The sequence below is a fragment of the Globicephala melas genome, chromosome 10 (genome assembly GCF_963455315.2).
Source record: "Globicephala melas chromosome 10, mGloMel1.2, whole genome shotgun sequence".
In the NCBI taxonomy this organism is placed as follows: Eukaryota; Metazoa; Chordata; class Mammalia; order Artiodactyla; family Delphinidae; genus Globicephala; species Globicephala melas.
In genome coordinates this window covers 57,966,060-57,979,847 of record NC_083323.1, presented here as the reverse complement: position 1 = coordinate 57,979,847, position 13,788 = coordinate 57,966,060, and the positions used below count along the sequence as shown (strand labels likewise).

Here is a 13,788-nt window from a genome sequence, read left to right as displayed (position 1 = left end):
AAAGTACTGTCATTTCACCCCCACCCACTATGCATTCTCTCCAACTTTGTCCCAAGCTCTTACATGACAAGATGTAACCAACATGAAATGCTTGCCACAGAAGCCAGACGGGGCCCAATATGTATTCAGAAAGATCGCAGGTCAGAGAAGGGGATAATTATTAAATAAAGAAGAATCAGGGACTTCCCTGGTGGCTCAGTGGTTAAGAATCCGCCTGCCAACGCAGGGGACACAGGTTTGAGCCCTGGTCTGGGAAGATCCCACATGCCGCGGAGCAACTAAGCCCGCGTGCCTCCATGCTCTGCAACGAGAAGCCACTGCAATGAGAAGCCTGCGCACCGCAACGAAGACCCAACGCAGCCAAAAATAAATAATAAAAAGTAAATAAATTTATTTAAAAAAATGAATAAGAATAATCAGGATTTGCTACTAGTTAACATCTGGGAAAGAAATGAGAAACTTTCAGTTGTCTCTGAGAACAAGAAGTTCCTAATAGATAGCCTGAACAGTTATCATCTCACAAGAGGTGAAAAGGCTAGGTTTTAAGAGGGGAACCTGAAGTACTAAACCTTTTCCTTTCTAGGGCTTTCATGTTTTTTTGGGGGAAGAGATCAAGCACCAACTGAGTTCATCCAACAAGAAGCCATAACTTTATTAATGATAGAAACAGTACAAATTTCAAACCCAGCTGCAGTTACTCTTTTGAAACACCAAAAAAAGGTCCTCTTTTCAAGATGGTTACATTGTTAATTCCTGTAAGAGAAAAGAGATCATCAGAGGTGGTTACAGGCAAATTGAGAGAATTCAGGTCACTAAAACCTGAGGCAACTCAGAAAAGGCTTTGGAAAGAGGCTTCCTAATTGGCTGATATTAAGCACAGAAAATAAAGTCACCCACGATTGGTTAGGGCAGAGGGAGTCAAGGAATAAAGGCTTGGACACTTACCATAATAGCATTTACAATATCATTACTGTTGTTCTTCAGGGCTCGGACTGCCTTTGCTCTCGACACATTTGCTTGTGACATGACCAATTCTATGTCCTTAACTTCCACACCTGTTTCATCAACCTAAAAGAGAGAGAAAAAACACTTAATAAACTAAAGGCAAGAACAACTTCAGTAGTTCTGCCAGGCATCTCCTGAATCTAGCTCTTAATATAACTCAAAAGCTACTTAACTCAATGGAGTTCAAGAGCCTAAAATAATATAGAATCCACCCATCAATACAAACATAATATTATCTTGTGAGGATTAAAAGCACAAAAGATTTCCTTATATACCTCTTCCTCTTCACTCTCCTCTTGTACAGTTGGAGTCTGTGTGTTTTCTTGAATGTTTGAGACAGCTTCACCCTGAACTTTGAATTTCTCAGCAGCTGCTAACTGTGCTTGCTGAGATAAATCCTCGATCTATAAGGCAGAAAATAGAGAGATTCATGTGAGTAGATTGATCAGCAGCAAACCAAAGAAATCATTTATATCTTTTCCAAACTCCTGCTCTTAAACCCACTTCACATTAACTTACTACGTATCTTTAAATCACGCGGCCTCACTTGGATTATATATTACTGCAAAGAAATAACTTAGGTCTAAAGCAGTGGTTCTCCACTGGGGGTGGTGGTGATTTTGTTCCCCATCACACTGCAAGCGATGTTGCTAAACAGACAGCCCTTCCACAACAAAGAATTATTTGACCCAAAATGTCAATAGCGCTGAGGTTGAGAAACCCCGGTCTAGAGCAACTCCCAAGAACTTTCCTTACCTTGGCTTCCCCAAAAACTATGTAGGTATCTGAAGCTGGGCTCTTGTATACATCTGGTTTTGTGATGACAAAAAGGATATTCTTAGATTTCCGGATAGTGACTCTAGTAACCCCTGTAACCTGTCGAAGACCCAGTTTGGACATAGCCTAAAGAATAAAAAAGAACATCAGGTTTTCAACTTCTTTAGAAGCAGCTTCAGGAAGTAAGGAACATAATAAAACTACATTCTAAGCAAAGACTTTCTGTGGGCTAAGAAAAGGAAAAATACAGAATTGATTTCCAGGCCTCCTGGGCTTTCTGCCATAGTTAACTTCTGTTAGTTTAACTAAACGTGTTTATACCACTACCAAGAGTTCCACCACAGTTTCCCCTCTCGAAAGGTGCTTCATCAGCACCTTTAATCCTTCTTTATAACTTAAACTCTTACCTTCCGTGCCTTCTTTTCACTCCGGCTCTGTTTTGCTTTACTGACTGGTTCTTCATCGATTTCAGCTGCCGCTGCCAGCTAAGAAGATCAAACAGCTATGAGTAAACTGGAATGTAAGACCTGGATACCACAATCCCTATGTGGTTTTCCCTTTATGAAGATTCACAGCTCCAAATACATAAGTCAGCTTCTCTGATCAACACTGGTCCTCCAATGCTTCCTTGACCTCCTTAACTTACTAGTACTTACACTAGTAAGTTAAGAGAATACCCACCTGGTGCAGTGGTTAAGAATCCGCCTGCCAATGCAGGGGACACAGGTTTGAGCCCTGGTCCGGCAAAATCCCACATGCCGCGGAGCAACTAAGCCCGTGCGCCACAACTACTGAGCCTGTGCTCTAGAGCCTGTGAGCCACAACAACTGAGCCCATGTGCCACAACTACTGAAGCCCATGTGCCTAGAGCCCACGCTCCACAACAGAAGCCACCGCAATGAGGAGCCCACGCACCTCAACAAAGAGTAAACCTCGCCCGCCGCAACTAGAGAAAGCCCACACACAACAATGAAGACCCAATTCAGCCAAAAATAAATAAGTAAATTTATTTAAAAAAAAAAAAAAAAAAAGAGAATACCTACCTGGGCTTGTTGTGTGGTTGCCTGTGTAGAATCCTGTTCCTCAAGCTCTGGTACTGATTCATCACTATCAGATTCTGTTCCAGACCCTAAGAAGACAAGTAACTTTTACTATTTTATAGTAAAGATTACAAGGAAGAGGCACCTCACCATGGCCTCCCCAGACTAGAGGTCACTGGCTTATGCTAGACCTCGCAAAATTAAGTGTAAACCAACTGACTTGTATGAAGCCAGCTCGTACTGATACGATAGCCCCCAACTCAGTCACAAACTAGTGTGTACACATCTATTAAAGACCCAGCCCCAGAAACGAGAGATAATTACTAGATACAGCCGAGCAGTTTATGTAACTGCTTCCTTTCCCTCAAAGTCTTCACTTACGGCACAGGTAAACACCAATGACTTATGTAACGCCAAATTCTACCCAAGAGCCCAACCGTCTTAGAAAGGTTCTGGTAAACAAGGTGCCTCCAGATATACTTAAGTGAAAAAAAAGTAAGATCACATTGTGGAGGCAGACTGGGGGTGGGGTGGGGGACGATTTCCCCTCATCCTTTAAACTGGGTTGGGGGAGGCCAAAAGCAGTTGTGTACACACATTTAGCCTTATTTTCAAACCACTCACCCTAGCAGTTTGATCTAATCAACACAGCTTGAAGATTCTCAAAAATGCTGATCTACAGTTCTGTAGCCACCTCTACTAGATACTCTCTTGTGACCTCTTCCATTTCTTCCAAAAATAATTCACATATTTAAGTTTCCCTCAATTCAAAGGCCAAGCATCAATAGACTACTAAGGGAAAAAGCATACACCTGCACCATTCCCAGGCTAGGAAAAATAGGTCTTTTAAGAAAAGGGAGTCCCTGGGCACTGGTTATTACTAAGTCTAAGATGTGAAAAGAAATTCAAGTAGTTCTAGATTTCCCAATATTTTAGCAAATCCCAGGCCCAGGGACAAAGTTAGTGATATAGTAGAGTTTAGAGCAAATTAAAGGTCTAGAAGGTCTTGGTTTTCAATGTCAGATCAGTTAGGTAAAAAAGATGACAGATCCAGAGTTAGTCTGAACCACATTACACAGGATGGTACACAACAGACCATCTGAGGTGAAAACCAAGATTGTTTCATATTCCTAGAGCTTTGGCATTTAAACTTATCGTTCTACGTCCAAACACAAGCAGATATACTGGAGAAAGCGGCGCATCCTACGGTTAGTATCGGTGGGTAGCCCCCAGAGGGTTGTGGGCAACACACCATGCACACGGCAAACCAAGGCAAATACCCTTATTATTCTTCAGAACAGGCTGCTTGGCAGAGGGGGTTGGGGCAGGGATCCCAGCAGGTTTAGGGGTGGGCATGTTGACGAGGACCGGCTGGAAAGGCACTCCCCCCGAGATTGGCTCCGGGGGAATCAGAGGCGGCAGCTCATCCTCATCAGCAGGGGCTGAGGGCTTACGGGGTGATTCCAGCACCAGCCCAGGTGAGGACGGCAGAGATTGCTGTTTAGGGAGCAGAGGGGGAACTGGGGAGGGAGCAAGAGGCAGAGAGACTGATGGGGTAGGTGCTGGAGAGACAGATGCAGATCCAGCTTTAGGAAGGACCTTCTCTGGGGCAGCTGCTGCTGAAGGGGTAGACGTCTCAGACTCAGGAGGAGCCAAGGGGCCCTTTGGGGAATGGAAAGAGTCTTTGCCCTTTAAGAGAGAAGTAGGGAGGGCTTTTGGAGCCTTTGGAGAAGAACCTTTCTGAGTGCAGACTGTCAGTAGAGGAGCTGGAGCCACTGCAGGAAGGGATCCTTTAGTACCATTCTGAGCTGAGGGATCTGGGCACACAGGAGGTGAAACAGAACTCTTCTTCTGAGTGGGAGCTGTGACGACTGGTGCACTTTCAAGAGCTGGAGCATCAAGCACTGCTTTGAGAGCTGTGGGGCCTTTCTTTATTGGGGGCCCTTTAGATGCCTGAGGTGCAGTGGACCCCAAGGGACATGTGACTGAAACTGGGGAAGTACAGGGCTCCTTGGGGGAGGGAGGAATCACAGCTGGGGGAGTGGGAGCCCCTTTGGAGGATGAGGTTGCTGGCCCCCCTTTCGGGGCTAGAGACTTTTGGGGGGAGGAAGGAGTTACAGCTGAGGGAGTAGGGACCTCTTTGAGAGCTGGAGTTGCTGAGGCTCTTTTTGGGGAGGGAGGAGTCACAGATGGCGGAGTAGGGTCTCCTCTGAGAGGTGGGGCAGCTGGGGCTCTTCTGGGAGATGGAGTTGCTGGGCCCCCTTTGGGGGAGGAAGGAGCCATGGCTGGGGAAGTGGGGACTTCTTTGGGGTCTGGGGTTGCTGGAGACTCTTTGGGGACCAGAGTTGCTGAGGCTTTTTTGGGGGAGGGAGGAGCCACAGATGGGGGAGTAGGGTCTCCTTTGAGAGGTGAAGTAGCTGGGGCTCTTTTGGGAGATGGAGTTGCTGGGCCCCCTTTGGGGGAGGGAGGAGCCACAGCTGAGGGAGTGGGGATTCCTTTGAGTGATGGAGTTGCTGGAGCCTTTTTTGGAGAGGGAGGAGCCACAGCTGAGGGAGTGGAGGCTCCTTTGAGTGGAGTTGCTGGGGCCTCTTTGGGGGTGTGAGGAACCATAACTGGGGGAGTGGAATCTCTTTTGGGAGGTGGGGCAGCTGAGGCTCTTTTGGGAGACGGAGTTGCTGGGCCTCCTTTGGGGGAGGGAGGAGCCACAGCTGGGGGAGTGGAATCCTCTCTGGGAGGTGGGATAGCTGGAGCTCTTATGGGGGCTGGAGTCCCTTTGAGGGAGGAAGGAGTCAGAGCTGAGGGAACAGGAGCCTCTTTGGGAGATGGAGTTGCTGGGCCTCCTTTGGGGGAGGGAGGAGCCACAGCTGGGGGAGTGGAGCCCCCCTTTGGAGGTGGGGTAGCTGGGGCTCTTTTGGGAGATGTGGTTGCTGGGCCCCCTTTGGGAGAGGGAGGAGCCGCAGCTGATGGAGTGAGGAGCTCTCTGGGAGATGGGGTTGCTGGGCCCCCTTTGGGGGAAGTAAGGGCTCCTTTGGGAGGTGGGGTAGTTGGGGCTCCTTTGGGGGAGGAAGGAGTCACAGCTGGAGGAGTGGGGGTCTCTTTAGGTAATGAGGTTGCTGGTCCCCCTTTGGGGGAAGGAGGAGCCACAACTGAGGGACTGGGGGCCTCTTTGGGAGATGGGGTAGCTGGGGACTCTCTGGGAGACAGAGTTGCTGGGGCTCCTTTGGGGGAGGAAGGAGTCACAGCTGGAGGAGTTAGGGTTTCTTTAGGGGATGGGGTTGCTGGCCCCGCTTTGGGGGAAGGAGAAGACATAGGTAGGGGAATGGGAGCCTCTTTGGGGGATGGGGGAGTAGGGGAATGCTTCTTGGCTAGTGATCCTTTACGGACATGAAAAGAAAGATTGGCCTCTGGAAGAGAGGAAGGTTCAACTGGAGAAACAGTGAATGACAGATTTCCAGCAGGAGTATCAGGGATAGCAGGTACACTTTTAGAAACAGAAGGAGCAAGACTTAAGGTAGTAGTAGCTGAACCCTTCTTGGTTGGAGTTCTTTTGGTTTGAGGAGACACACTAGTCCCTAAAGGAGATGGGGAGTCAGTTAGGTAAGTTCCTTTGGAAGATGCAGTAACAGAAGCACCAGAATCCTCAGTTGGGTACCCTTCAGGAGAGGAAGCCACAGGTGCCAATGCTGAAGTTTGAGAAATACCATGAACTTTCTTTGCACCTTGAGGAGTACCAGCTGGAGGAAGAGGGGGAAAAGACTCAGACTTGGGAATTTCAGGGACCTGTGCCACAGCAGCTGGAGAAGCAGAAACATTCTGGGGAGATAAAGTCACAGCTGGAGCCAGAGGGCAACTTTCAGAGGTTGGAGGGACCAAAGGTAAAGTAGTAAGAGTGGAAGTACTCTTCTTGGCAGGGTGGCTTTTAGAATCTAAAGAGACAGCTCCTTCTAGAAAAGGACTGGCTACAGGTATAGGAGTGGAGGTACCTTTGGCAGTTGTAGGAGCCATCCCATCAATGGCAGTGCTTTCCAAAGGAAATGTACTTACAATTGGGGTAGTGAGAGAACTTTTGAGAAGCAGACTAGTTGGATCTGGGCTTGCATAAGAATCTGTCTTGATTATAGAGGTTGGGGAGTTGACTCCCAGAGAAGAGGTAGTAGTACTGGCTGGCTTAACTAGAGGGAGAGGCTCTAGGAAGCTTTTCTTTGCTAAGGTGGCTTCAGGAGAAAGAGCTATCTCCAGAGAAGATGATGTACTTTGGAGAGAAGGGAGATTTTTAGGGGCTGCCAGGGCTGGTGAAACAGGGAGACTTTTGGGGTTCTCGGGGGCTGGCAGAGGTTGAGAGACAGGTATCCCCAGAGTGGTGGTTACTTGAGGAGTAGGAAGCTCTTTGGGAGCCACAGGCGCCATAACCAAGGCAGTTTGGGAAACTGAGTCCTTACTGCTCATGGGACCTGATGAAACTGGAAGAGAGACACAAGTAGCTACCTCAAAGGTAATAGATGCTGCAGAAACTGTAGAGGAGTTAGCCATCCCAAGTGGGGTGGTTCCAACAGAAGAAACAGGAGCTTCTTTCAAGCCTGGCCTCCCTGGAGAAGAACCAAGAATCTGGGCCACCAAAGGTTGATGAGCAGCACTAGGAGAGTCTTTGAGAATCAGAGAGGCTGTAGGAGATATCAGAGAAGAGGTAGCTACATTGGAAGAGGCTATGTCAGTGATAGTAGAGAGGCCTTTGTCAGCAGACAGAGCCAGAGGGGAAGTTGGAGCTCCCCCAACTTCCAACAGTAGGGGGGCTGCTCCCCCCCCTACTGCAGCCTCAGCAGTAGGAACCACCTCATTTTTGGAAAGGAGGGGAGAAATTAGAGATCTCTGAGAAGGGTAAGAGGTACCCGTGGAAGAATGATCTACAGAAACAGTATCCTCTATGGGATCTGACAGAATATTAGAACCTGAAGGTTGAACAGGAGAACCAAGAGAAGTGAGAAAAACTGGGGGGGCATGAGGAGCCACAGGAATAGACTGAGTTGAAAGAGATAAAGCAGCAGGTGGACTAAGGGGTCCCTTTAGGCTGAGGCTTGCAGGGTTTTGTGGAGAACTCAGAGCTGAGGAAATAGGGATGCCTTTGACCTGAGGGGAAGGAATGGCTAAGGGAGTGGCAGGTGGCGTCTGAGGACATGAGGCTAGTCCAGACTGAAGAGAAACCAAAGGAGTTACAAGATGGGAAGAAACAGCACTGACTATACCTGGAGGGCTGGGGGTACCTTTTGGATTAGGGACTACTTGAGAGGGAGCTTGAAGAGGAGAGGGCTTTGGTTCTGAGGAAGCAACTGGAGCTGATAGAGACGTCACTGACCCTGACTCAATCACAGCAACCGAAGGAGGTGAACTAGGAGGGTTAGGTGGATAGCCAGAGCTCTTCTGAACTGAGTGGGGAGCCAAGGCCACCAGAGCCAAGGGAGCTGAAGAGGAATGAACACCTTTCAGAGTTGGAGTTATTATGGGAGAGGCCAGAGCTAAGGCAGCTGGGGAGATGGGAGGCCCTATTAGGTTTGGTAGGAAAGCTGGGGTGCCAGTGGGGGGAGGGGCAGCTCCCAAAGGCAGGGCTGTCCCAGTGGATGACTCAGGAAAAGGAGCTTCAAAAGGGGTTGAGGCAATAGTAGAGGGAGAAAGGAATGAGGAAGGCTGGTTAGGGGTTGCCAGAGGGCATTGCTGGGAGGCCAGGGAACAAGGAGGGGTAGGGGTAGGTTTAGGCTGCCCTAAAGCAGCAGTGACACTCAAGGCTGAAGACACAGGAAGCAAAGCTGGAGGAGAAAAGCAAAAAAAAAAAAAAAAACAAAAAACAAAAAACAAAAAGAGGATAAAGGAGGAAAGGGAAGGAAAAAAACAAAGGTGAGTTATACAGCCCAACTTGGTACAACATGCCTCACAGAAAACATTGGAATTTTAAATCTGAGAATGAAAGTCACCATACAGGATTAGACAAAGGTGACAAGCAACAGCAATCTTCCCCAAACATACTTCAGTGGTCAAGTAAGAATACATCCCTCTCCTCATCTCCCACATTTCCCAAGTTTTACTAAAGTAAGTGAAATATTTTAGGGTGAAAAACAGTCTAAGAGCAGCCTATTAGTCTCTAAATGGGGAGCACAGGCCCAGGAGTAAGTTGGGAACAGCATGCTTTCCACCCTTTCCCAGTTGTGCTCTTCCCTTCCCCCCTCAAACAAACCCTAAGTCTTTCTCACAGGCCATAGAATCACCACTAGAACAGTTCTACCCTGTCTACCCAAGGAGCATGAACTAACTGAAACAAATACTGAAAACTGGAACAAGGAAGACAGTCAGTGGCAATAATGATGGGGAATCAGAGCTGAATGATAAAAAACAGGCCTTTTAATGCTCAGGCTTCCACTAAGTCAGGAAAAATCTGACCCTTAATACTGTGTATTAAATACTACTTCACTTAGCCTCCCTATACTTCATTTTCCTTACCCAAGTCAAACAAAAAACCAACCACAAATGGGTGGACTCTACAGTCTCTAAGTAATGTTAAGTCTCCAAACATCAATCTAAGATGAATTAGACCACGAGAGACAGCTTAGTCACAAGGGTAGGAACTGTATTATGAAACTGTAACTCAACTTGATAAACCAGACTGTGGTTCTATTTTGAAAGTAGGGAACTGGAGTGGAGAAAATACATTGGATCCCCACCCCTTAATCCGGATGAGTATGCCATTCTGCCAAAATAGGCACTATCTGCACTAGAGTAAACCTAAGCAAAAGGTTTTCGAAATGATGAAAAAATACCATGCTTACTAATCAGGAGGTAACACAGGATTAGACCAACAAATGCTCAACACCTAGAAGGGAGTATTATTTAAAAAAAAAAAAAAAAGCTTATAGCATCCAAATTCACTCAACCAAAAGTACCCCAACTACAGAAAAGACAGGTGGCTCAAGCAGTTTTTCCTCAAGAGCTGGTAGGTGAAAATCTTATGATTACAGTGCAAATGTTCTCAAACATATTAATCAGAATTTGAAACTTAGAATGTTTTAATCTCACTGGACCTCAAGATGGGATTAAGGCCCAAATTACTTGCTTTAGACACCATAACGAATCCCGAGTCAGTTTCCTCATTCATTCTAATAATTACTTAATTATAGTTATGTATTAAAAATACTCCAAGTGTTCATCACGGGTGCTTACTTAATATTATCATCTAACCTACTGTGCAATCTCAAAATATTCCGGAATAAGTTTAACAGCACTAAGGATTGCTTCAGAAGCAAATAGCATTAATTTTGAAGCTTGATCCAGATTATTCTAAATTCATCTGAATTTCAGTCTCCACATTTGTAAAATCAAGTTGAGATTCTCTAAAGTTTTGTTAGCACTGAAACTACAGAATCTTTTAGAGACCATTCCTTTATTTTTACCTTCCTTAAGTCCCTTGCAGTTCAAGGATTTCATATAGTTTACTTCCCAGCTCAGAGGCCCCCTCCTTTTTGTTTCCTAGCAGCTGTATTAATCCCTTCAGCTGCTAAAATCAGACAGGTGGGGAGGGAGAACCTTAATGCTTTCAACTATAAACAACTCTATTTTAATTCCAGAAGGAGACAAAAATTGCCGTTAAGTCACAGGTGGAGTTTAAAAGAAAATAATGCATTTACCATAAAGGGGGAATAAAAAAGGTGAGGATGGAGGTCACAGCCTGAAAATTCCCTTCATTTAGCTCTGCACAACTAATCAGCAAGAAGACTACCATAAAAAAATTTTTTCCCTACCCCTTCTCAAGTTTTATAGAAATGTACTTTAATCAGAATTCAAAACTTGCCTTACACTATGTTCTACATTCATTAATTCCAAAGCCGAAGAGCAGTCAAAGGAAGGCTCTATTTCAATTCTGGGTTCCAGATAAGCTGTTGATGCAGGCACTGTTCCAGCACGCTAGAAACGTCTCAGCACCAATCCATAAAACAAGTTAACCAATCTAGGAGGGCCTGGGGCCCAGTAGGACACATTTACCATCAGCAAACATCTTATCCAGGCATGTGATGATGGCACAATGCCAAGCACTGCCATCTAAAACCTTGCAAACTGCTGGCTGGAACTTCACAAAAGCTCAGGTCTCCTGGACCTGCCAGTGTGTCACCTAGTTCCAACAGGTAAGAATCAGAGTCCCTTTCCTGCTCAGTTTTCCTATGTGAGGGGAGGCTTCCACAACAGAGCTACCTTTGAAGCAGCTCTCATAACCTACAAAGCAAGCCATGGAGCTTTTAATGTTCCCGAATCTTAAATATACGGTTTTTATTCCACTCTCTAAGCAAGTCCTTTCAGGAAAGCTACTATTATGGACTCTACTCCCTGGTAAAGCTACAGCCCTATCTTCTTTAATGAGAGTCAACACTGAAATACACAAGTATACTCTATTTGTCACTTAACCCACCAAATAGTTTTAGGGTCGATCTTACTATCTTAATCAAGGGCAAGGGGTCTAGGGGAACCTACCTGTCTCAGCCTGGGGCTGTGGCAACTCCTGCTCTGTAGCAGGGACGGTTTCTGTGGCTTCACCGGGCATTTCTGAAGGGAATAAAAAGGAGGCCTGAAATGACTCGGATCCGTTCTGCTGCCCAACCCACAGTCAAGCTTCAAACTGCGGAGGGCTGTTAGAAAACCATAAGCGTGGGACAACCCTCCCCAAAGCAGCTGGAATAGGTGAAAACCACGACGTAACCCTCCCATTTTTGATCAGCAGAACCACCACCTTTTACCGCTCCTCTACACTCTGCAGAGAGCGGATTTCCCAGTGCCCAGGGATTCGTTTTATTCCACACTCCAAATCCCACACAGAAGCAATTACCACTGCGTTCTCCACCCGAGGGAGAGGCTCGCGGTCTGGCTCCTGAGCACGGGATGGGAGACTTCAGACGCTACCTTGAACAGTCGTCTCCCCTCGCCGCCCCGCCCCCCCGCCCCGCTTCCTGGGCTAGGACCTCAAGGACTGCCGTTTTCCGACTTTCAGGACCCAGGAGAAGAAACAGGGTGTCCTAGGTCCCAACACTCGCTTGTCACAATAAGAAGAGTGTGTGTGTGAGCGCGCGCGTGCGGAGGGGCTGTTCCAAGGCTGTGACCCCTTAACCTCCTCTAGGTTCTCGTGAAGCGGTTCCCAGTACCAGACGCAACCCACTTCCATCCCCGACGCCGCAACGGCTCCTATCTCCCCAGCCCTGGACTCGCGGCCTACGGCCTTTCTGCCCTGCTTTTGCCAGGACACCAACAGCAGACCCCATTTTGTCCGGAGGCCCCAAGGCCACACTGCCCAGGGCTAAGCAGGAACCCGGTGGCCCCATAAAACCTCCAATTCTCCTTAGTTCCCAGTCCTCGGGGCGGCTCAGCCCGCAAGAAAGACGGATGGCTACGGATAAAAAGTCGTGACGAAGACAGCACTTACTGTGCGGGGAACGCGGAACCAAGATGGCGGCAGAAAGAGAGCTGGCGAGAGCGTGACCCACGCCTGTTGCAGAACGAAGCCTGGCGGAGGGGGCGGGACCAGGATCCGATTCCGGGTCAGGAGCTGCCGGCAGTCACTTCCTTTAACCAGTGAGCCGTTCGGGTATTTCCAGTCTGGGGTGGTGACGAGGTCTAAATAAGGGTATGAATTTAGAACAGGACTCGCTGGCCTGGCAGGAACTCTCTTCTCTGAGCCATGCAGCCCTAAGATAGCCGACCCCTTCCCGTCCCCCAAGTCGAGGCATTTTTGATACGCGAAGGGCAATTGTAGGAGAAGCAAACTCTGCTCCCCCGTCGGTAAAGTAGCCACAGCAGTATTACTGCTACTTTCTGACTTCCTTTTCTCAAATAATTCAGGAAAATATGGTGTTAAGTAATGCTGAATGCCACAGAGATTGTATTCACACCATTGGAAGATAGCTGTGACCTAGGTTAATCCTCAATTTTATTTTTGGAATACATAATTTAGACTGAGATTATTATAAAGGTGTAAATTCCCCTATTCAGAAAAAAGAACATAGGCGCATATACAATTCTTTTTGCTTGTTTTGGACATTATATCCTGAAACTCATCCGTTCTAGAGGCCCAGGATCCCACACTTTATACAGTAGGATTTTTGAAAAGTAGAATGTAACAGTGTTTTCTTAATGAAAAGGCTAGGGATCCTGACTCCCATATCCTCTCTCCAAAAGGACTCAACACATACATTACCTAAACCAGCTAACACTATTTGAGCCAGTGGCTTTAAGACAATGGTGGCTGCCTTTTAAGATAAGCAATGCTTTGAAAGCTACTTTAAAATTTCTGATATTTTACCATAGTGAAGTGAAGATTAGGATTAGTGAATTAGGATTAAATGAGTGGAGTTTACCAGGAATGAAAAATTCTGAAATTCTCTTTAGATAGGAGTGGCAATATTATGGAGTGAATAAGAACATGGATTTTGAAGCCAGACTCCTTTGTTTGAATCTCAGCTAGGTTACCTAATGGCGGCCTTCGGCAATTTAATTAACACATATATGCCTCAGTTTCCTTATCTATGAAATGGGGATAACAGTAGCTGCTTCATAGGATTGTTAGGAAGATTAAATTATGTACATTACTTAAAAAGTGTTAAAATTGTTAATAGAATTTCTACCTAATAGTGATCTGGGAGACTTGTCAATGCAGTCCATTTACCTTCAGAAGGGCCAGCAATAGCCATCTCCTTAGACAGACAAAACTACATTTTGACCATTCCCCTTTCTTTCCCAGCAAGCCCACTGACTTTTCTAACTCTGTTAATGATTAGCTAAGGAAGGACGTATTTTCTTTCTTTGGGTTTCTTTATAAACTGGGCAAGTTTGCAGACGGAAACCAGTTCTGTGCCCTTTGTTTCTACAATTCTCATATATGGATGAGAAGGCAAATCAGCTAGGGAAGTCAAGTCTTTATGTTTCTGTTGTCTTCAAGAACCAA

At 46.5% G+C, this 13,788-nt stretch overlaps 1 protein-coding gene across 2 annotated transcripts; it reads right to left on the bottom strand.

Moving 5' to 3' along the window:
* Positions 1-367: 367 nt before the first annotated feature.
* NACA (nascent polypeptide associated complex subunit alpha) lies at positions 368-12,410 on the bottom strand. 2 transcript variants are annotated; one of them, XM_060305755.2, is made up of 9 exons: positions 12,271-12,410; positions 11,328-11,399; positions 4,103-8,620; positions 2,826-2,911; positions 2,190-2,267; positions 1,762-1,908; positions 1,281-1,409; positions 946-1,068; positions 368-753 (listed from the first exon to the last, which is right to left on the bottom strand). In XM_060305755.2, exons 2-9 carry the CDS (start codon positions 11,395-11,397, stop codon positions 739-741), a joined length of 5,166 nt encoding a protein of 1,721 aa, XP_060161738.1. In that variant the 5' UTR covers positions 11,398-11,399; positions 12,271-12,410; the 3' UTR covers positions 368-738. The 2 variants fall into 2 exon arrangements, with proteins under 2 accessions (XP_060161738.1, XP_030722446.1); XM_030866586.3 differs by lacking the exons at positions 368-753; positions 4,103-8,620 and having other exon boundaries at positions 904-1,068; positions 12,271-12,344.
* Positions 12,411-13,788: the final 1,378 nt, after the last annotated feature.